The 22636-nt window shown below is 36.3% G+C and overlaps 1 protein-coding gene across 1 annotated transcript; it reads left to right on the forward strand.

Annotated features, from left to right (window-relative positions):
• The first annotated feature begins 5208 nt into the window (after window positions 1-5208).
• Window positions 5209-5614, forward strand: LOC104657389 (small nuclear ribonucleoprotein F-like). Its single transcript, XM_010357172.2, has one exon. The coding sequence runs from the start codon at window positions 5286-5288 to the stop codon at window positions 5544-5546; it is 261 nt and encodes an 86-aa protein (XP_010355474.2). The 5' UTR covers window positions 5209-5285; the 3' UTR covers window positions 5547-5614.
• Window positions 5615-22636: the final 17022 nt, after the last annotated feature.

Raw genomic sequence — 22636 nt, forward strand, 5'->3', positions numbered from 1 at the left:
GCTTTAGATAGTCTTATTTCCTCCTATATTTTGTGTTTAATAAAAAGCTTTGAATGCAACTGAAATTGTAGTAGGATAGTAAAATGAATAGATTAAATATCATTATTTATAAATTTTTAAATTTAAATTGTTAGCCTATTATCTCAATATCACCTATGACATAATCTTTTCTTGCTTCCTTGTTTTGAAAGTTTATGTTTTTCATATACATTGAGTTTTCATAGATGAGTGTAAACTATATATGGCTTTCTGTTGATGTCTGCTTCCATTTTGTGCCAGTATTATATTATCTTAAATATTATTGAAGTTTTATGGGGCTAGTAGTATCAGACAGTGTTATACCACCATTGTCCCTTAATACCCTTTATGAAAATATTCTTGCCTATTTATTTCATGAGACTACTTTAAAAATACATAATAATTTAAACTACCATCAAATGAAATAATCCCTAGGAGATGTTCTGTTCTGTCCAAGATGGAATCAAGCATCAAACTGCAGTAAACGAATCACAGACTACTTTAAAGTTGGTCTTAGATTTAGCTTTCATAAAAAAAAAAAAAAAAATTTTTTAAAGGTTGAAGTATAACATTTTCAGAGTTTCTTCTTCTGGATTTATTTCATAGGTTCATAAATTTAGGAGTTTCTTTTTGGAAATGACATTCAGGAAAAGTCACTTAAGAAAGTCTGTTGTATTGCTTTGTAGTCACATTTAGATTTTAGTCCCCTTCTCTCTAATTACTACTTATCTTGATAATTTCATCTAATTTGGCAGACTGAACTGCAAAGGGCTATTTGTTTTTCATATTCATTAACTGTATCAAAATATTATACTGAAATATATTTGGCTGAACTAGAGGTTTCTGGTATATTAAACTCAACAGTAAAAATTATTTCTAATCACATATTATGTAATCAATAACATACTAAAGGCATGAACAGCATAAATAACACAAGCTGAATAACATAATACACAGCTAACAACTTTTATCTAAAATTTTTCAGTAATCTGCATTACACTAATAAAGACAAAATTATGTACATATTTAGTCCTTTAATAGTTAATGTGGAAATGAACAAACATACAGAACATACTAAAATTTAGAAACCCCGTCTCTACTAAAAATACAAAAATCTAGCCGGGCGAGGTGGCGGGCGCCTGTAGTCCCAGCTACTCAGGAGGCTGAGGCAGGAGAATGGCGTAAACCCGGGAGGCGGAGCTTGCAGTGAGCTGAGATCCGGCCACTGCACTCCAGCCTGGGCGACAGAGCAAGACTCCGTCTCAACAAAAAAAAAAAAAAAAAAAAAAAAAAAAAAAAAAAAAAAAGTTAAAAAGAGAATATTTTGTGAGACTTGTATTTAAATAAATTTTCTGTAACCTATGAATAGAAATTGAAACACAACATACTTTGACAATAGATGTTTTGGCATTTTCTATATTTCCTTCTATAGATTTATAAAGTACATTGTGCAAGCAGCACCCCTTAGTTATTTGTCAAGATGGGTCAGGGAAACAGGCCAAGATAGAGAACTACTTCTTCTATAAGGACAGTTAAAATCATTATGATAGTGGCAGGAGGCAGACAAATTCCCAGGAAGAAAGGGGCAGGTACCCAGTGAACTCAACTGTCAAGTCAAAAATAAGCCTGAAGCCTGAAAACCGGGCTGCCCGTTCTGGGTAAAGTTCATGATCTGCAGTAAGAACTTCCTTGGTGCCTTTTCACCAATCAAATGGTGCTTTTCCCAGACCTGCTGTATTAGTCTGTTTTCGTGCTGCTGATAAAGATATATCCAAGAGTGGGTAATTTATAAAGAAAAAGAGGTTTAATCACTCACAGTTCCATGCAGCTGGGGAGGCCTCACAATCATGGCATAAGGTGAAAGGCACATCTTACATAGCGGCAGGGAAGAGAAAATGAGAATCAAGTGAAAGGGGCAACCCCTTATAAAACCAACAGAGCTCATGAGACTTATTCAATACCATGAGAACAGTATGAGGAAACCGCCCCCGTGATTCAATGATCTCCCAGTGGGTTCCTTCAATTTAACACTCTGAAACTGACAATGCTTACTTCTGTATCTTTACTCATACTTGAATAAATAGCAAATTCCTAGCAAATTATATAAATCCAAAATTAGGCCTAAAAGTGTATTTATGATAAGGTTTATGATAATGTTGCTTAATTGTGTACTTGATGAAATTAGATTTAATCATTGGTTTGTGATTCTAATACAATTATAAAAGCCAAGCAAATTCTTAAATTAAATACAAATTGTACAAACACTTAAAATAAGAATTTAAGTTTAATATGATTGATAATTTTGTTTCTGAAACTACATCAGCTCTCATTAATTGAATTAACTTGATTTGCTTATCTTCAATGCCATGGACCGGATTAATTCAGTTCTACAGTCATTTCCATGTATACAAACTGCTTTAGAAATTTTATTCTTAAAGCATACATTAGCACACATGGGTTTCAGTTGGTGCAATGGTGTTGTTTATGTGTTTAGTCTCCCTAAGTTCATTTCCATTTCCCTGTGTTAATTAAGTTGCATATTACTCCACAAAATTTTGGAGAGTTCCAAATTTGGGAATGCTATAAAAAATTAGAAATTGGGGGCTGGGCATGGTGGTTCATGCCTGTAATCCCAGCACTTTGGAAGGCCGAGGTGGGCAGATCACCTGAGGTCAGGAGTTCGAGACCAGTCTGATCATAATGGTGAAATCCCACCTCTATTAAAAATATAAAAATTAGTTGGGCGTGGCAGCATGCACCTGTCATCCCAGCTACTTGGGAGGCTGAGGCAGGAGAATCACTTGAACCCAGGAGGTGGGGGTTGCAATGAGCTCAGATCATGCCATTGCTCTCCAGTCTGGGCAACAGAGCAAGACTCCATCTCAAATAAAATAAAATAAAATAAAAATAATTTAGAAATTGTTATGAACTAAATATTTTACTTAAAAGACACAGAGTGGCAAGCAGAATTTAAAAAATAAGACCCAATTAGCCAGGCATGGTGGCAGGCTCCTGTAATTCCAGCTATTTGGGAGGTTGACGCAGGAGAATCGTTTGAACCCGGTAGGCAGAGGTTGCAGTGAGTGGAGATCATGCCACTGCACTCCAGCCTGGGTGGCAGTGCCAGATTCCATCAAAAAAAAAAAAAAAAAAAGAAAGAAAGAAAGAAAGAAAACCCAACCATTTGTTGTCTTCAAAAGACCCATCTTGTCTTGGCACCTACCGGCCCAAAGTAAAAGGATAGAGAAGCATATATCATGCAAATAGAAAGTTAAAAAGTGCAGAAGTTGCTTTCTTATATGAGATACAATAGAGTTTAAACCAATAAAAATTAAGAAGGACAATGAAGTGCATTAAATAATGATAAAGAGTATAATAAAAAAAAATATATATCCAACACTGGAGCACCCAGATTCACAAAATAAGTTCTTAACCTACAAAAGACTTAGACAAACACACAATAACAATGGGAGACTTCAACATCCTACTAACAGTGTCAGACACATCATCGAGGCAAAAAGCTAACAAAGAAACTCCAGACGTAAACTCAACACATGACCAATCACACCTAATAAATATCTACAAAACATTCTGCAAGCATATACCTTCTTCTCATCTGCACATGGAACATATTCTAAGATCAACCACATGCTCAGTAATAAAGCAAGTCTCAATAAATTCAAAGTAATTACTATTATATCAAACACATTTTTGGAACACAGTACAATAAAAATATAAACTAATATCTAAAAAATGTAAAACAAATACATGGAAACTAAACAACTCAGCTCCTGAAGAACTCCTGGCTGAATGCTGAAATTAAGGCAGAAATCAAAAAATTATTTGAAATTATTAAAATACAGATCCAAGTTACCAAAATCTCTGGTGACACAGCTAAAGCAGTAGTAAGAGGAAAGTTCATAGCTTTAAATACCTTCATCAAGAAGTTAGAATCATCTCAAATTAACAACTTTGCAAAAGATCAATATCACCAAGATTTGTTTTTTCAAAAAACAACCTAATTGATAGACTGCTAGCTAGATTAACAAAGAAAGAAAAAATAGAAACAAATGCAATCAGAAATGACAAAGATTAAATTACAAATGAACCCACAGAGATGCAATCATCAGGAAATACTATTCTATGCACACAAATTTGAAAATATGAAGAAAATGGATAAACTCCTGGAAACACAACTCCAAACATTGAACCAGGAAGAGATTAAAACTGAATAGACCAATATGGGTCTCTGAAATTGAATCAATAACAATAATTTTTTTTAAAAAACCCAACCAACCAAAAAAAGCCCTGGGCCACATGGATTCACAGCCCAGTTTCACCTGATGTAGAAAGATTAACTGATACAAATCTTACTGAAACTATTCCCAAAAATAAAGGAGAAATTAATTCTCCCTTATGCATTCTATGAAGCCAGTATCATTCTAATACCAAGATCTGGCAGAGACACGATTAAGAAAGGACACTTCAGGTCAATATCCCTGATGAACGACCACAAAAATACTCATCAAAATACTAGCAAACTGAATTCTGCAGAATGTCAAAAAGTAGGCTTTATTCCTGGGATGCAAGGTTGGTCTCATATATGTAAATCAGTAGATGTGATTAACCATGTAAACAGAATTAAAAGCAGCAACCACATTATCACCCCAATAGATACAGAAAACGCTTTCAAGAAAATCCAACATCCCTTTACGATTAAAAACTCTCAACAGACAAGGTGTTGAGGGAACACGCTTGAAAATAATATAAATCATCTATGACAAACCCACAGGTAACATAAGACTGAATAAGCAAAAGCTGGAATCATACCTCTTGAGATCTGGATCAAGAAAAGGATGCCCATTCTCACCACTCTTATTCAGCATAGTACTGGAAGTCCTAGCCAGAGAAATTAAGCAAGAAAAAGAAATAAACGGCTTTCAAACAGTAATATAAGAAGTCGAAATATCTCTTTTCTCTGACATTATAATTCTATAATTAGAAAACCTTCAAGATTCTGCCAAAAGCTACTAAACTGATAAATAATTTTAACAAGGTTTCAGGATATAAATGCAATGTACAAAATTTAGTAGAATTTATATATACCAATAATACCCATGCTGAGAACCAAATCAAGAGCACAATCCCATTTATAATAGTCACCAAGGAAATGAAATACGTAAGAACGCGGTACCTGCTGTAGTCACGAAGGACAAGCGGCAGCCTGGTCGGCAGTGAGTAGCCTGCAATATTCGGCCTTGGTTACGATGAGTTTACCCCTCAATCCCAAACCTTTCCTCAATGGACTAACAGGGAAGCCAGTGATGGTGAAACTTAAGTGGGGAATGGAGTACAAGGGCTATCTGGCGTCTGTAGATGGCTACATGAACATGCAGCTTGCAAATACAGAAAAATACATAGATGGAGCTTTGTCTGGACATCTGGGTGAAGTTTTAATAAGGTGTAATAATGTCCTTTATATCAGAGGTGTGGAAGAAGAGGAAGAAGATGGGGAAATGAGAGAATAGCATCTTTTGTCGGGATTTTTATATATATATATATATTTCTAGACAATAAAGATTTGTTTGTTTTTCAACTTGAAAAAAAAAAAAAAAAAAAAAAAAAAGAATGTAGCTAACCAAGGAGGTGAATGATCTGTACAAGGAGAACTACAAAACACTGCTGAAATAAATCAGAGATGACACAAATAAATGGAAAAACATTCTATGCTCATGGACTACAAGAATCAATATTGTTAAAATGGCCATATTCCCCAAAGCAATTGACAGATTCAATGCTATTCCTACAAAACTACCAATGTCATTCTTTACAGAATAATAAAAAAAAAATTCTAAAATTTATATGAAACCAAATAGAGCTTAAATAGTCAAAGTAATCCTAAGCAAAAAGAACAAAGCCAGAGACATCACACTCCCTGACTTCAAACTAACAAAAACAGACACTTAGACAAATGGAACAGGATAGAGAATCCAGAAATAAAGCCACACACTTACAGCCATCTGATCTTTAACAAAGTTAACAAAAATAAGCAATGGGGGCCCTATTCAATAAATGGTGCTAGGATAACTGGCTAGCCATATGCAGAAGAATAAAACTAGATCCTTAGCTTTCACCTTGTACAAAAATTAACTCAGGATGGATTAAAGATTTTAATGTAAGACCTCAAAAACTATAAAAATACTAGAAGAAACCCTAAAAAATATCCTTCTTGAAATTGGCCTCGGCAAATAACTTATGACTAAGTCTCCAAAAGCATTTGCAACAAAAACAAAAATTGGTAAGTGAGACATAATTAAACTAAAGAGCTTCTGAACAGCAAAAGTAACTATCGACAGAGTAAACAGACATCTTACAGAATGGGAGAAGATATTTGCAAACTATGCATCTGACAAAGGCCTAATATCCAGGATCTATAAGGAACTTAAATCAACAAGCAAAAAACAATGAACCCCATTAAAAAAAATGGGCAAGGAAATTGAATATGCACTTCTCAAAAGAAGTCATACACATAGCCAAAAACATATGAAAAAAAAAAATGCTCATCATCACTAATCATTAGAGAAGTGAAAATCAAAACCACAATGAGGCCAGGCACAGTGGCTCATGTCTGTAATCCCAGCACTTTGAGAGGCCAAAGCAAACAGATCACTTGAGCTTAGGAGTTTGAGACCGGCATGGAGAACATGGTGAAACTTGGTCTCTACAAAAAATACAAAATTAGTTGGGCATGGTGGCACACACCTTTACTCCCAGCTACTTGGGAGTCTGAGGTGGGAGAATCACCTGAGCCCAAGAGGCAAAGTTTGCAGTGAGTTGAGATCATACTACTGCACTCCACGCTGGGCAAGAGTGAGACCCTGTCTCAAAAAAACAGCAATAAATAAATAAATAAATAAATAAACCAAAACCAAAACAAACAAACAAAAAAAAACACAAAACACAATGAGATACCATCTCACACCAATCAGAATGACTATTATTAAAAAAATCAAAAAACAGCAGATGCTGGCAAGGCTATGGAAAAAAGGGAACATTTATAGAACATTTATATACTGTTAGAGGGAATGTAAACATTTTTAGCCACTGTGGAAAGCAGTTTGGAGATTTCTTGAGGAATTTAAAACAGACCTACTTTTCGATCCAGCAATTCCATTACTGTGTATATACCCAAAGGAAAAAAAATCATTATACCAAAAGACACATGCACCTGTATATTTTATCATGCTATTCATAGTAGCAAAGACATGGAATCAACCTAGGTGTCCATGAGTGGTGGACTGGATGAAGAATATGTGGTACATACATGCCACATAATACTATGTAGCCATAAGAAAGAATGAAATTTTGTCCTTTGAAGCAACATGGGTGAGGTGGAGCCCATAATCCTAAGTGAATTAATGCAGGAGCAGTAAGCCAAATACCGCATATTCTCACTTATAAGCAGGAACTCACGTGGACATAAACATGAGAATAATAGACACTAGCAACTACTAGAGAGGGCAGGGAAGAAGGGGAACATAGGTTATGCTCACTACCTGGGTGCAATATACCCATATAGCAAACCTGCACATGTATCTAACATAAACATTGAAATTTTAAAAATAGGACATTTCAATACAAAATTAGATTTAAAAGTAATTACTATTAGTGAAAATAAGTCACAACCATTTGGAAATGTGAAAAATGCTGACAAATATCACGAATACAGAAATTCCTGTTAAGATGAGTACTTACTATGGGTCCTAATTTAATATGACTGATGTCCTTATAAAAAGAGGAGATTAGAAAACAGAGTGAGAGATATCAGACAAGCTCCCACAGAGAACAAGGACCACGTGAGGACGCGGTGAGGAGGTATCCATTTGCAAGACAAGGAGAAAGCCCTCATTAGAAGCCAACCCCACTGACACCTTAGTTTTGGACTTCTAGGCCCCCAAATCATGACAAAATAAATTTTTGTTATTTAAGCCATCCAGTCTGTGGTCTTCCTTATGGCAATTCTAACATATTCATAAACCACATCTATACCCCAACAAGCCCCACTGCCACTCCACTTGCTACCTAATGTGAAATGAGATATTACAGGAAAGAAGTGGCAATAGAAAAAAAAAAAAAAGTCCTGTTAAGAAATGTTTTAAAATACCTTACAGTTGTAAATTTTCAGAAATATATTGACAGTACGTACCCAATTCCTTCCAAGGGTCATGGAAGCAATCCATGCAAGTTAAGGGCCCTGGAAGTTCAATACCAGCTCTTTTGCGAATATGCTCCCAACTCTATCATATGAAGATGTTTCACGTTGCCAAATCAAAATTTCAATGTGTTAAATTACTTAAAGTCATCCAATTAAAAGATATTGCAACTTCAAATTACTACTGAAAAATATATACTATGTCTTTATAACTGGCAAATAATTTTGAACATTTGCACTGGAGGAGATGGACATATTTTGTCATTTTATCAGTAAGCTATCCAAACAAAATGGCAGACAGATACAAAAAGCTGACAAAATATACTCTCACTCTAGGTCAATGCCAGTATAATAAAAATTACAAATGAAAATCATAAAATGGCACTAAAACTGAGTGGAAGTATTAAGTTATAATATAGTTCATCAAGAGGATCCAAAATATGATTATAACATTTTAAAATAATCATCAAAGTAGAAAAGGTAAATTAAAAACAAATAATTATAAAGGGAAATTTGTGGTCCTTGGATCTACTGTCTTCCATTTGACAAACATTACCCTGGATTTTGTTTCTCTAGTTTTCTTTTCTAGGCATAACTAATTTGTAATATTCCTTCCTGCTGATAGCTTTTAAATATTGAAATTCTGTTTATGTGGCATTTAGGACAAGTCCAAACACTTGGATAATTAAATCCAGAAAGATCATGAAAGCATGTTTACTCAGCTTTACTTTAAGTTACTAAATTTGTCAGCTTTCCTGGAAAGATATATCAGGGATGAATACTACTACAATTATAATCTGCAAATATTTATAAATGTGTTGTTTGTAGAACACAGTGTTGTTTTTGTAATACTGAGAAGAATTAAGTTGGATTAAAGCTAACAGTGCTTAATAGGCTGAGTAGATCCCATAGAGATTGTGTGTCTATATGAGACAAAGTTAATGATGTTCAAGAATAAAAAAATGTGCTCGTCATTACACCCGAGCCCATCATGAGCATATGGCAGTACAGTGGACGTTACCAACATCTACATTTCTGAAGAACAGATAAAAATAATGGACTTATAACATTGTAAGTCATATATATTTGTTACACAAAATAAAAATATTATAGATTATTGTAATTTTTAACTCTGAATATTATCGTCTTTTTGTAGTTTTTACATTGGTATAGATCTACTTATGTATTCAATTAATATTCATTACTGTGTATACATTATTCCTTTGTCACACTGCTATAAAGAACTACCTGAGACTGGATAATTTATAAAGAAAAGAGGTTTAATTGATTCACAGTTCCACATGGCTGGGGAGGCCTCAGGAAACTTACAATCATAGCAGAAGATGAAGAGGAAGCAAGGCACATCTTACATGGCAGCAGGAGGAAAAAGAGTGAAGAAAGTCATGCACTTTTAAACCATCAGATCACTCGCTATCACAAGAAGAGCATGGGGAAAACCTTCCTCGTAATCCAATCACCTCCCACCAGGTCCCTCCCTGGACATATGAGGATTATAATTTCAGATGAAATTTGGGAGGGGACACAGAGCCAAACCATATCATTCCACTCCTGGTCCCTCCCAAATCTCATGTCCTTTCACATTTCTAAACCAATCATGCCTTCCCAAAAGTCCCCTAAAGTCTTAGCTCATTCCAGCATTAAATCAAAAGTCCAAGTCCAAAGTCTCATCTGAGACATGACATATCAGGATATATGTTTTAAAAATGCAAACATAGAGATGATACAATAGTAAAAGTACATGCATCGCAGTTTTCCTCTATTGTCAATACTCAGTGGATGGCTGAGGACCAATGAGCTTAACAGCTTTGGTAATACTCCTTGCTTAAGAAATGTTCTTAAGCTGGGCACCGTAGTGCCTGCCTATAGTCTCAGCTACTCAGGAGGCTGAAGCAAGGGGATTACTTGAGCCCATAAGTTTAGCCTGTAGTGTGCAATGATTGTGTTTATGAACAGCCATTGCTAGCAACACACCATTTCTTAAAAAACAGAAATAAAGAATGAAATATTCTTTAAAATCTCAATTAAAGAAATGCAACCACTTTCAGATAAAACTAATCAGCCACATACTTTCATTAAAGATATTTTTCACAGTTAATATGTATTTGATGAAATGCAAAGTATCTCATGCAATATCCTCAAAAGCCATATATACATATTTTTCTTTCTCAGCTCTCTCTTTTCCACCCTTCTGCCATCTCTTTCTCTCAGCTCTTTTTTCTTAAGAACTTTACAAAAAGAAAAAATGGAATGGAACATTTAATATGGAAAAAGATAATCCAAATCAGAAAATACTGCTCCAAGTGAAATGGTGCCCAAGAATAACGGATACTTGGTTACTTTTAAACTTGTCTGAGTATTTTAGAATTATTGACCTTGGTGGCTTCAGCAGTCATAGTCCCACTGCTAGATTCTTGAACAAATAGATCCATCCTTGACAACATCTGCATAGCTTCCTGGAGCACTTTGTTGAGAATGATTAGGCAGGACTGTATCACATTGAAGGAAGAAGCTCTATGATCTACTAGCGATGCTTTCCATGGGTACTGGACAGATGAGTTATGTGTTTACTTGTCTGTCAACAGGAGATAATATTTGTTTTGCCTACTTCACATTGATATTCTAAGAAGTAAATGAACTAAAATGTGATCATAACAGCAATCTACCTTTAAATATACAGAGAGTACTATTTGCAAATCTCTTTTACTTCTAAAATCCTCAGCCAAGGACACTGAATTTACTGTATGTATCCTGAGAATGAGAACAACTAAGACAAGCCACAGTGTTAATGATTAGAAACTGAAACTTGCCTTTGTATTTATCAGATTTTGTGATTGCTCATAGAAGGAAAAACCTAACTATAATGGCAGTACATGAGAGTGAAGCTATCCAGCTTTCCCACCGTGTTGTTCTGTCAAGGAGCTTCAATCTCATTCAGATACATATTTATGGACATTCATTCCCTCTGTAAGTGTGCTCGAACCCATAGAGAGAGGATTCCTATGCCTTAAATTGTAAAGCAAATGATTCTCTCCATGTAGCCCTGAATATAGTACACGCAATTCTCCACAATGGCAATTTTCTTGCCCACTAAGGAGCAAATGCCAGTGATGTTCAATCAGGTTTGAACAAAAATTTTATTTTTGCAGAAGTAGAACAGAACTTAACATTTTCCCCTATAAAGGAAGCTATTGTTTCTATAGCACTAGAATTTGAAAAACCAAAAGAAAGTCATGTTGTATGTGCCATCAAGGATTCTATTGTGGCCACATAGCCTCATAGGATCTCCTTCTTAATCCTCTCTTTCAGCAACCCCCAAGAAAAAAAATGTCTACAACTCTGACACTCATCTAATAGGATGAATTATCTAATTGGATTAAATTTACCTAACTTATTTTGAATTTGTTGGCATCTAATATTTCCCAGTTGATATAAGCTACCTGAGAGCAAGGCTACTATTATTCATTTCTGCCTCATTTTATTTTAACCTATTAATTCACTCAGAGACAACTACAAAATAAATGATAATTCACTTGTTTTTTCAACAAGTGTGTTCTGATAGTCCACTATTTGTGCAAAGTGCTGAGGATACAGTGGTAAATATAATAAATACAACCCATAACTTCATAGAGTTTATGCCCTTACAGATGCTATGCAGGTATGGGGATGGACATCATTTAAAATGAGGCTGAATTAGAAGATGATTTTTAGACAGATGTCCTAAGCTAAGATTATGAACATAAAACAGAGTTAAGAGGACTAAAAATACAGAAGGCATATTTGATGGTTAACATTAGGTGTAAACTTGATTGAATTGAAAGATGCCTAGATAGCCGGTAAAGTACTGTTCCTGGGTGTGTCTATGAGGGTGTTGCCAGAGGAGATTAACATTTGAGTCAGTGAACTGGGGAGAAAGACCCATCCTCAATGTGGGTGGGCATCCTCCAATCAACTGCCAGTGCTGCTAAAACAAAGCAGGCAGAAGAAGATGGGATAACTTGGCTTGATGAGTCTTCTGGCTTTTATCTTTCTCTCCTGCTGGATGCCTCCTGCCCTTGGACATGAGACTCCAGGTTCTTCAGCCTTTGGACTCTTTGATTTACACCACTGGCTTGTGGGGGGCTCTCAGGCCTTCAGCTGCAGACAGAAGGCTGCACTTCCTTTTCTACTCTTCAGGCTTATGGACTCGGACTGAGCCACTACTGGCTTCCTTCCTCCTCAGCTTGCGGACGGCCTATCGTGGAACTTCACCTTGTGATAATGTATGTCAATTCTCCTTAACAAACTCCTTGTCATATATACATCTATCCTATTAGTCTGTCCCTCTGTAGAACCCTGACGAATACAGTATATATTTTGTGAGAAGGAAACATCGTATAAAGGCAGGTAGACATAAAACACCAGGCATTCAGGCAACGTTATACACCTGGAGGAATAAAATGTCTATGAGGGAAAAATGCCAGGATACACTGCTGATCAGAGCCAGTGAGGGCTAAAGAGTGGGATCTGGCACCAACAGCTAGAGCATTGTCTCACATACTGGACTTGGACAGTGATAGGCTGTGATCAAAATGAGACACAGGATACTGGACTTGGATATTGGACTTGGACAGGATACTGAAATCAAATGAGAGACCTCCACAAGCTGATCTGAGCACAGACAAAATTAAAGAAGACTATAAAAACCACAAAGAGGACCAAATGTTACTTCCTAATTAAGCTGAATGAGTGCTTGTTTGTTCTTGGTTTTTTTTTTTTTTTTTTTTTTTTTTTTTTTTTTTTTTTTACCAGTTATAGCTTTAGCCCTCTTTTCTTCTTCCCTCTACCTAGGTGGATTGTTAAGATGCTATGTCAACAAGTTATCTTTGCTTTTTGACAGCGCTCAGTCTGGAATAGATTCTTCCTTCCTTGAAGCCTTCTTCAAATCACATAACACAAGCCCAAATCCTATAACCAGCCTATTCTACTACTCTCATGCATAGACAGTCCAATGGTCCCATGGTGTGTGTCCTCTCTTGTTGCAATGAGTAATTGAACCAATTCTGTTTGACTATAGCTGTATTCTTGGTTGTCTTTGGCTGCTGAACATGATATGGTCAACACAATTGATTGACACCTGTTGGTGGGTGGACGTTAGCCAATGATGGAACATTAGGGGGACCTCTAGATTTCCTGGGGTACTTTTAGTGTTACTGTTCTCCAGGATTCAGCATAAAAATAGCAAAAAATGTTTAAGGGTATAGAGGAAAAAGGAGGAAGATAAAAAGTTTTTTGATTTTTAAGCATTTGTGTGATATCCAAACAGTGATATACAACAGGTATTGGAGGGTCACTATAAAATAGTTATCAAGTAGATGTGATATCAAATTGCAGTCCTATAATTCTGAGAAGAATAAAGTTTATTTGCATTGGTCTTAAATACTTCTATCTTAATGCCAAAGGCTGAAAAAATGAGTACTATTTACTTAATTGATGCAGCTATAGTCGCAGTGAAAATAAGGAGTATGGCTATGACAGATGGCTGGGGAATTAAAACTTTACATGATAAAGTAACATCTTTCCATTTAAAGCCCATTGATTTTTAAACTGTTTTTAATAATGGCCCCTGCAATTTTACAGATATTCTTTTCAGAAAGAGCTTGAACACAAAGACTTAGAAATAACCAGAGAAAGACAAACATTATGCTCATAATCAGAAGAAATGAGGAAGAGTAAATGTAAAGACAGAAATAGAGGGACTTCAATATGGTTGAATAAATACATCTGGGACTTCCTCTTCCACAAAGAACCATAAAAGTGAGCATATAATCACACTTCAAATAGATCATCTAAGCTATAACACTGGAATTCAACAGAGAAATGACAAAAAACACAAAAAATAAGGAAGGAGAAGGACATGAGGCAGCCTGCTCAACAGGGACTAGCTGAGAACCTAAAGTGGCTCTGGGGAAAGGGTGAATGAGAGAACCTCAGTGGTCCACATTTCCACTATAGACTTCTGCAGGCCTAGCCATGGTAGACCCCCTTGACCCTTGTGTGTCCTGAGGTTGACATAGGGAGCTGCCTAGAGACAGTACAAAGGCATTGCTCCAGAGAGGAAGCTCACACTGGGTCCCACACACCCCTGAGTTCTATGCAGCTACAGCACAGTGCCATTTTAAGGGCAAAGCACTCATCAGGCTGAATTCTGCACTAGGAGACCAACGGTCTCTGCACCTTAACACCCTTGGAGCCCCATTGACATTCCCCACTTGCAGCCACTTCTGCTGCCAGCAGCTGCCACCAGGACCAATGTAAAAGCCATGGACAGCAACCCTGCATCACCCTAGCAGAGGGGTGGACATGACAAAGAGCTGCCTCACTTGCAGCCACTACCGCTGCTGAATGTTGCTGACTGTTGTTATTGCTGCTGCTGCTGCTGCTGGGACTGAAGAACAAGTCACTGGAAGTGGCACTATCCCTGCAGCAGAGAGACAACTGCATTTTGATGTGCTCTGAGGGCAAACGTTACTGCCTACAGCTGCTGCTCTTGTGGGCTGCTGCAATCAGGGCCAAAGCATGAGTAAAATGTGAACCCCCAGCTTCCTGCCTAACACTGCTGCCACTGAAAGCAATTTCACCCTCCCCAGTGGCAGGGCTACATTGCAGATGCTAATTCCCGCATCTGAGCATTCTGCTAGCAGATTGGAAATCATCCCATTCCTTTCCTACCCCAGCCAGCACCAGTACACACCACGAGGCTGGGGGGTGTTGTGAGGGAAAGTCTGCCAAGCCAGACTCTGTCCCCCACACCGCTGCCCAATACCTGAGCATGCTCTTTGAGGTATGGAGATGCCCAGTCCAGTTCACCACCATTGGAACCTGAACACTTCTCCCAGAATCCTGAAGTAGGGCCCACCTGACCTCTTGCTATCACCATAGATGATACTTTCTCACTTGTTCCATCTGCCGGCCTGGGAACTGGCTCATTTAGCCTGTCAAAAGCACTGCCAAGACCAACACCAACACAGTCCACTTGGGACTCACAGGGCTGTTTGGCCACTTATGCTGCCATCACCTACACCATGCCTCCTGCCCAGAGGCTCAAGATACAGTTCCCCCCACTGACCCACTGCTGTCAGTTCCTGCACCTGAGAAAGCCACTTGGAGGCCCAAGAATCATTATTCCTGAACCACTAACAGCAGTGCTAGTGTACAATGCTCTAGGGTCCAAGGAAAGGCACACCCAGCCCACTGCTCCCACAACTGGTGACCAAAGACTGATTAACCTGGCATCCCAATCTCCAGGAAAATTTCACCACAGCCTTCAATAACAACCATACCTGAGCCACTACTGAGGAAGTTGCAGATACCACTAACGCGTTTTATAGCAGAAGAAATCATATGGAGACTACAATACTGTACACACTGAGAATCAAACCCAAAGTCTCTGACCCAGCCAACACCATAGATACATTATTAAGAAAAAGTCTTCCTTCATGAAAACAAATTCAAAAAATAGGAAGAAGCAACTATTATACCCAATGTGCAGATACCAATGTAAGAACACAAGAAACATGAAAAAGGAAGAAAATATAGCATATCCAAAAATAATAATAATAATAATAATTCCACAGCAACAGATTCCAATCAGAAAGAAATTTGCAAAATCCTGGAAAAGTATTTCAAAATATTGATATTAAGGAAGCCCTGTGAGAGATAAGAGAATACTAAAAAAAAAAAAAAAAAAAAAAAAAAAAAAAAAAAAAGCAAAAAAAAAGTAGATATATAGATATAAACAAGAAATTTATCAAAGAGACAGATACCATTAAAAAATTCTGAAGCTGAATAATTTGTTGAGTCAAATACAAAATACATTCAAAAGCTTCAACAATAGACTAAATTTAAAAGGAACATCAGAACTTGAAGAAAGATCTTTTGAAATAACCCAGTCCAACAAAAATTAAGAATTTTTTTTCTTTTTTAAGAATGAGCAAAATCTCCATGATGTTTAGGGCACAGTAAATTGATCAAATATTCAAATTTTTTGGTGTTCCAGATGGTGAAGAGAATACAAAAGGATTCCAAAACAAACAAACAAACAAAAAACCTAATGAAATAATAGATGAAAATTTCCCAAGTCTAGCAAGAGATTTAGATATCCCAATACAGGAAACTCAGAGATTCCCATGTAGATAAAGTTCAAGGAGCTCTTTTCCACAATACTTGACAATCAAAAGACAAAGACAAATAGAGAATTTAAAAACAAAAAGAGAAAAGCATGTAGTCACTTACAAAAGAACCTCCATCAGACTAAAAGTGGATTTTTCCACAGAAACATTACCAGCCAGGAGAGAACGAGATGAAATATTTAAAATGAGGAAAGAAAAAAAAAAAAAAAAAAACTGCCAGCTAAAGCTATACCATCAAGGTTACCCTTCATAAATAAAGAGAAAGTCTTTCCCAGACAATCAAAACCTGAGGGAATACATGATCACTATACCAACCCTATAAGAAATGGTTCAGAGAGTTCACAACCTGAAGTGAAAGGATAATACACACCATCATAAAAATACATGAAACACACAAAAACCATTGGTAGAAAGGAGTCAAAGAAAATCAGAAATAATAAGAATGCATTACAACTGATAGCACAAAAATACAAAAGGTCATCACAGATTATTATGAACAACTATACATTAAGAAACTGGAAAAGCAACAGAAAATTGATAAATTCCTGGACGTATGCAATGTACCAAGATTGAATCACAAAGAAATAGAAAACCTGCACAGAGCAAGAATGAGGAAAGACTCAAATATTACACTAGGGAAAGCCACCAAATCAAAATGATAACAAGAAAGGCACAAAAGATATACAAAATAACTAGACATCATTAATAAAATGACAGAATTAAGCCCTAACACATAAATAATAACTTAAAATACAAATATATTACATTTTTCACTTAAAAGATACAGATGGCAGAATGGATTTAAATAATAATAACATGACTCAACTATATGCTGCTTACAAGAAACTCACCTCACCTAAGTGAGTGAGACTGGGTATAAAAGGATGGAAAAAAAGATATTCTATGCACACAAAAATGAAAAACAAACAGAAGTAGCTGTACCTATACCAGATAAAATAAACTTTAGGTCAAAACAGTAAAAATAGACAAAGAATGTCATTTTATGCAGCAAGACAATTCTAAATATATATGCTCCTAACACTGGAACACACAGATATATACAGTAAATATTATTAAATCTAAAGGAAAAGATAGACTTAAATGCAGTAATATTTTGGTACTACAACACCCTGTTCTTAGCATTAGACAAATCACTTAGATATGAATTTCTAAGAAACTTTGGATTTAGACTGGACATTTAACCAAATAAACCAAACAGACATTTACAGAACATTTCATCCAACAGCTACAGAATACACAATTTTCTCATAAGCACATGGAACATTCTTCAGGAAGGAACATATATTAGGACACAAAACAAGTATCAACAAAATTTTTGAAACTGAAATCATATCAAGTATCTTCTCAGATGACAATGGAATAAAACTAGAAAGCAATTATAAAGGAACTCTGGAAACTGTACAAAAACATGAACATTAAACAATAAGCTCCTGAATGACTATTGGGTCAAGGAAGAAATTAAAAAGGAAATGAGAAGCTTATTGAAACAACTGAAAGTAGAAACACAACAAACCAAAACCAATGGGATACAGAAAAAGCAGTAATAAGAGGTGTGTTTATGGAGATGAAGGCTTATGTCAAAAAAGTGGAAAGATTTCAAGTAAACAATCTAATGAGGTACCTGAACAAACTGAAAGAAAAAAAAAATCAAACCCAGAATTAGTAAAATAGATAATAATGTGAAGAGCAGAACCAAATGACATGGAGGATAACAAGGTCAATAAAACAGAAGTTGGTTTCTTGAAAAGATAAACAAAATCAATAAACTACTAACTATACCAACCAAGAAAATAAAAGAGAGAAATGCATCAAATAAAAAAATAGAAATAAAAAGCAGACATTAAAACTGACATCACAAAAATACAAAAGGTCATTACAGATTATTATGAACAACTGTGTGCTAAGAAATTGGAAAAACTACAGAAAATTGATAAATTCCTGGATATAAGCAATACACCAATATTGAATCAGAGAGAAACAGAAAACCTGCACAGACCAATAATGAGTAATGAGAGTGGATTAGCAATAAAAAATCTCCCAACAAACAAAAGTCAAGGACCAGATGGTTTCACTGCTTACTTCTACCAAATGATTAAAGAGGAAACAACATCAATTCTCCTCTTTTCAAATAATTGAAGATGAGGGAATTCTTTCTACGAAGCCACCATACACTGATATCAAAACCAGACAAAGATAAAATTAAAAAAAAATACAACTGCAAGCCAACCTCCCTTATGAAAATAGGTGCAAAAATCTTCAAAAAATACTAGCAAAATAAGCCCAACAGCACATTAAAAAAAAAGAAAAGATAACACACAATGCTCCACGGAAATTTATCTCTGAGATATGAGAAAGATATGCAAATCAATAAATGTGATATATGACATAAATAGAATACAGCATAAAAATCGTATGATCATCTCAATAGATGCAGAAATGGTATTTGATAAAATTTAACATTCTTTTATTAGTAAAATTTTTATAAACTAGTCACAGAAGGAACATACCTCATCGCACCAAATGGGGGAAATTGAAAGCCTTTCCTCTAAGAAACTGAAAAAGACAGTCATGCCTACTTTCACCACTCCTATTTGGCATAGTATTGGAAGTCCCAGACAGAGCAACCAAGCACAAGAAAATAAAAGGCATCCAAATTGGGGGGAAAAAAAAACCAACTCAAATTGTCCCTTTTTTCAGATGACATAATCTTATATCTAGAAAAAACTAAAGATTCCACCAAAACTTTTAGATCTGCTAAATAAAATCAGTAAAGTTGCAGGACACAAAATCAATATGCCAAAATGAATAGTGTTTGTATATAACAATACTTAACTAGCTGAGAAAGTAATCAAGAAGTCAATCCCATTTATAATAGCTACAAAACAAATACCTAGGGATAAATTTAATCAAGGAGCTAAAACACCTGTATAAAGGAAACTACAAAACACATATGAAAGAAACTTAAGAGGACACAAACAAATGAAGAAACAGCCCATGCTCGTACATCAGAAGAATTAATATTATTACAGTGACCATTATGCCTAAAGTAATCTACAGATTCAATGCCAGCCTTATCAAAATATCATTTTTTTTTCACAGGGGTAGAGAAAACCTTTCTCAAATTTGTATGAAATAAGAAATCTCAATAACCAAATCTATGCTGAGCAAAAGTAACAATGCTGATGGCATCATACTACCCGACTTCAAAATAAACTACAAGGTTATAATTACAATAACAGCATAGTACTTGTATAAAACCAAATACATAGAGGAATGGAACAGAATAGAGGACTTACAAATAAATTCACATACTTACAGTCAACTGATTTTCAACAAGGGCATCAAGAATATGCACTGGGGATGGGACACCGTCGTCAAAAAGTGGTGCTGGGAAATTGGATATCCACACGCAAAAGAATGAAATTGGTTCCCTGTCTCTCATTATGTACATAAATCAATTCAAAGTGGACCAAAAAACCTAAACATAAGACCTGAAACTATAACACTACCAGAAGAAAACAGGGAAAACTTTTCAGGATATTGGTATAGGTGAACATTGTGTGGCTAAGATCGCAAAAGCTGAGGCAACAAAAGCAGAAATAGACAATTAGGGCTATATTAAGTGAAAAACCTTCTGCATAGCAAAGGAAACAATCAACAAAGTGAAGATACAATGTGAGTGGGAAAAAATATTTGCAACTATTTATCCAACAAGGGACTAGTAACCAGAATAAATAAGACATTCAAACAACTCAATAGTAAAAAATACAAATAATCCCATTCAAACGTAGGCAAAACACATGAATAGACATTTCACAAAGGAAGACATACAAATTTTCAACAAATACACTAAAAAAGTTGTTCAACATCACGATCAACAGGGAAATGCAAATCAAAACCACAATGAGATATCGCGTCAAACATAAAATGGCTTATATCAAAAATACAAAAAATAACCAATGCTGGTGAGGGTGTAGAGAAAAAAATAACTCGTATACACTGTCGGCAGGAATATAAATTAACGAAGCCACAATGGAAAACGGTATGGAGATTTCTAAAAACAAACAAACAAACAAACAAAATAACTAAAAATAGAACTACCCTACAATCCAGCAATCCCACTACTGGGTATTTATTCAAAAGAAAAGAAATCGGTTTATCAAAGAGATACCTACACTCACACATTTATTGCAGCAGTATTCCCGATAGCAAAAGTGTGGAATATGGAATCCACCTCAGTGTCCATCAAGAGGTGAATGGATAAAGAAAAAGTGGTATGAATACACGATGGAATCTATTCAGTCATAAAAAAATATGAAATCATATAATTTGCAACAACGTGGATGGAACTGGAGGTCTTTATGTTAAGTGTATGAAGCCAGGCACAGAAAGACAATTACTGCATGTTTTCACTCATGAGGGAGCTTAAATAGTTGATGTCGTGAAGGTAGAGTAGAATGATAGACAGGAGAGGCTGGAAAGGGTATATGGGTGAGAGATGTGGATGAAAAAATGTTGGTCAATGGGTACAAATACACAGTTACAAGGGATAAGATAAGAAAGATAGGATAAGAGTAGGGTGACTAGTCAACAATGTATTGTATATTTCAAAGTAGCTAGAAGAGAGGACTTAAATTTTTTCCAGTACATGGAAATAATAAATACTCAAAGGGATGGTGTCACAATTATCCTGACTTAGACATTGCGCATTCTACTCATGGGACAAAATAACCCATGTACTCCATAAGTATGTAAATACTATGTATCAATTAAACAAGATAACAATATGAGCACTGAAGTGACGCACTGAGAACACAAGGTTGTCCTGTGAACCTTGAAGAGTGACCCAGCAGCCTGCTTTTGACTATTCTTCACCCCCTCAAGGCACTGACTTGAGGTGCCTTAGAGAGGAGACCAAGTGAGTTGGTTGAGAGGTGACCTGGGAAGGTCTGGGTCAGCTTCTAGCTGCAAAGAGCCCTAGCAGTGGACAAGATCTCCAGGAGTTTGTGGAGTAGAGGGAAGTGGGAGGAGCGGGCAGAGGGTGGCAGTGAGGGGGGCAAGACAAACAATGTTTCCAGGAAGGGGATGGTGGTGATGTCACATCTGCAAGAATTCAAGCAAGGGAGAGTGTGGTGTCACCCTTAAATTTGAATACGGGGACTTCCCAGGAGCGCGTAATAGCACTACGCTGAAGTGAGAAGATCTCACATAAGGGTGTCTTTTATCCTGAAGGAAATATAGGGAGGATCAGTGGCAAAAAAAATAAAGGAAGAAAAAAAAAGAAAGAAAGAAACGAGAAAGAAAAAAAGAGCCGGGCGCGGTGGCTCAAGCCTGTAATCCCAGCACTTTGGGAGGCTGAGACGGGCGGATCACGAGGTCAGGAGATCGAGACCATCCTGGCTAACCCAGTGAAACCCCGTCTCTACTAAAAAATAAAAAAATAATAAAAATTAGCCGGGCGAGGTGGCGGGCGCCTGTAGTCCCAGCTACACGGGAGGCTGAGGCAGGAGAATGGCGTAAACCCAGGAGGCGGAGCTTGCAGTGAGCTGAGATCCAGCCACTGCACTCCAGCCTGGGCGACAGAGCGAGACTCCGTCTCAAAAAAAAAAAAAAAAAAAAAAAAAGAAAAAGAAAAGAAAAAAGAAAAAAAGAAGTGAAAGTGTATGCCCTCCCGAGAACATGACAAAAGACGTTGAGGATGCAAATTGCCAAGGAAAAGGATAGGCCTATGTGCTTTAGCAATTTGGAACTTTTTTAGATTTGCCTTGTATTTTAAGAAAATTATTTTCTACAGACCCTTTCTCAATTCTGCTGGAGACTGATGTTTAAATATTGGCCAGTCACAAAAAGTAAATACCAATTGATTAAGGCTTAAAACACAGGAACATTTCATTTTTGAGTGGTATTCAGTGCCAGTTCTCAACCTCCAACTGCTCTCTTACCCATGTGAGGGCATTTTTTATAACAATTCCAATTTTACCCTCATCTATGCTTTTATTCGTTGCCCGGAGAAGTTGTATACAAAATAGTTCTAAGCTTGAGGGATACACAACCAGAGGAAGTAAACTCATAGTTGTATTCTGATCTAGGGTAAAGATGTGTCATTGAGCCTCTGACAAATATCACCATGCCAAACTTTCAATGCAGCCCACCCTTCATTTTGTGCTCCAAAATTCTACACACTACACCTGGAAGA

The sequence above is a fragment of the Rhinopithecus roxellana genome, chromosome 5, assembly GCF_007565055.1.
Source record: "Rhinopithecus roxellana isolate Shanxi Qingling chromosome 5, ASM756505v1, whole genome shotgun sequence".
Lineage (NCBI taxonomy): Eukaryota > Metazoa > Chordata > Mammalia > Primates > Cercopithecidae > Rhinopithecus > Rhinopithecus roxellana.

Coding starts and splice junctions, on each gene's coding strand:
- LOC104657389 (XM_010357172.2), top strand. CDS start 5,286: ATGAGTTTACCCCTCAATCCCAAACCTTTCCTCAATGGACTAACAGGG.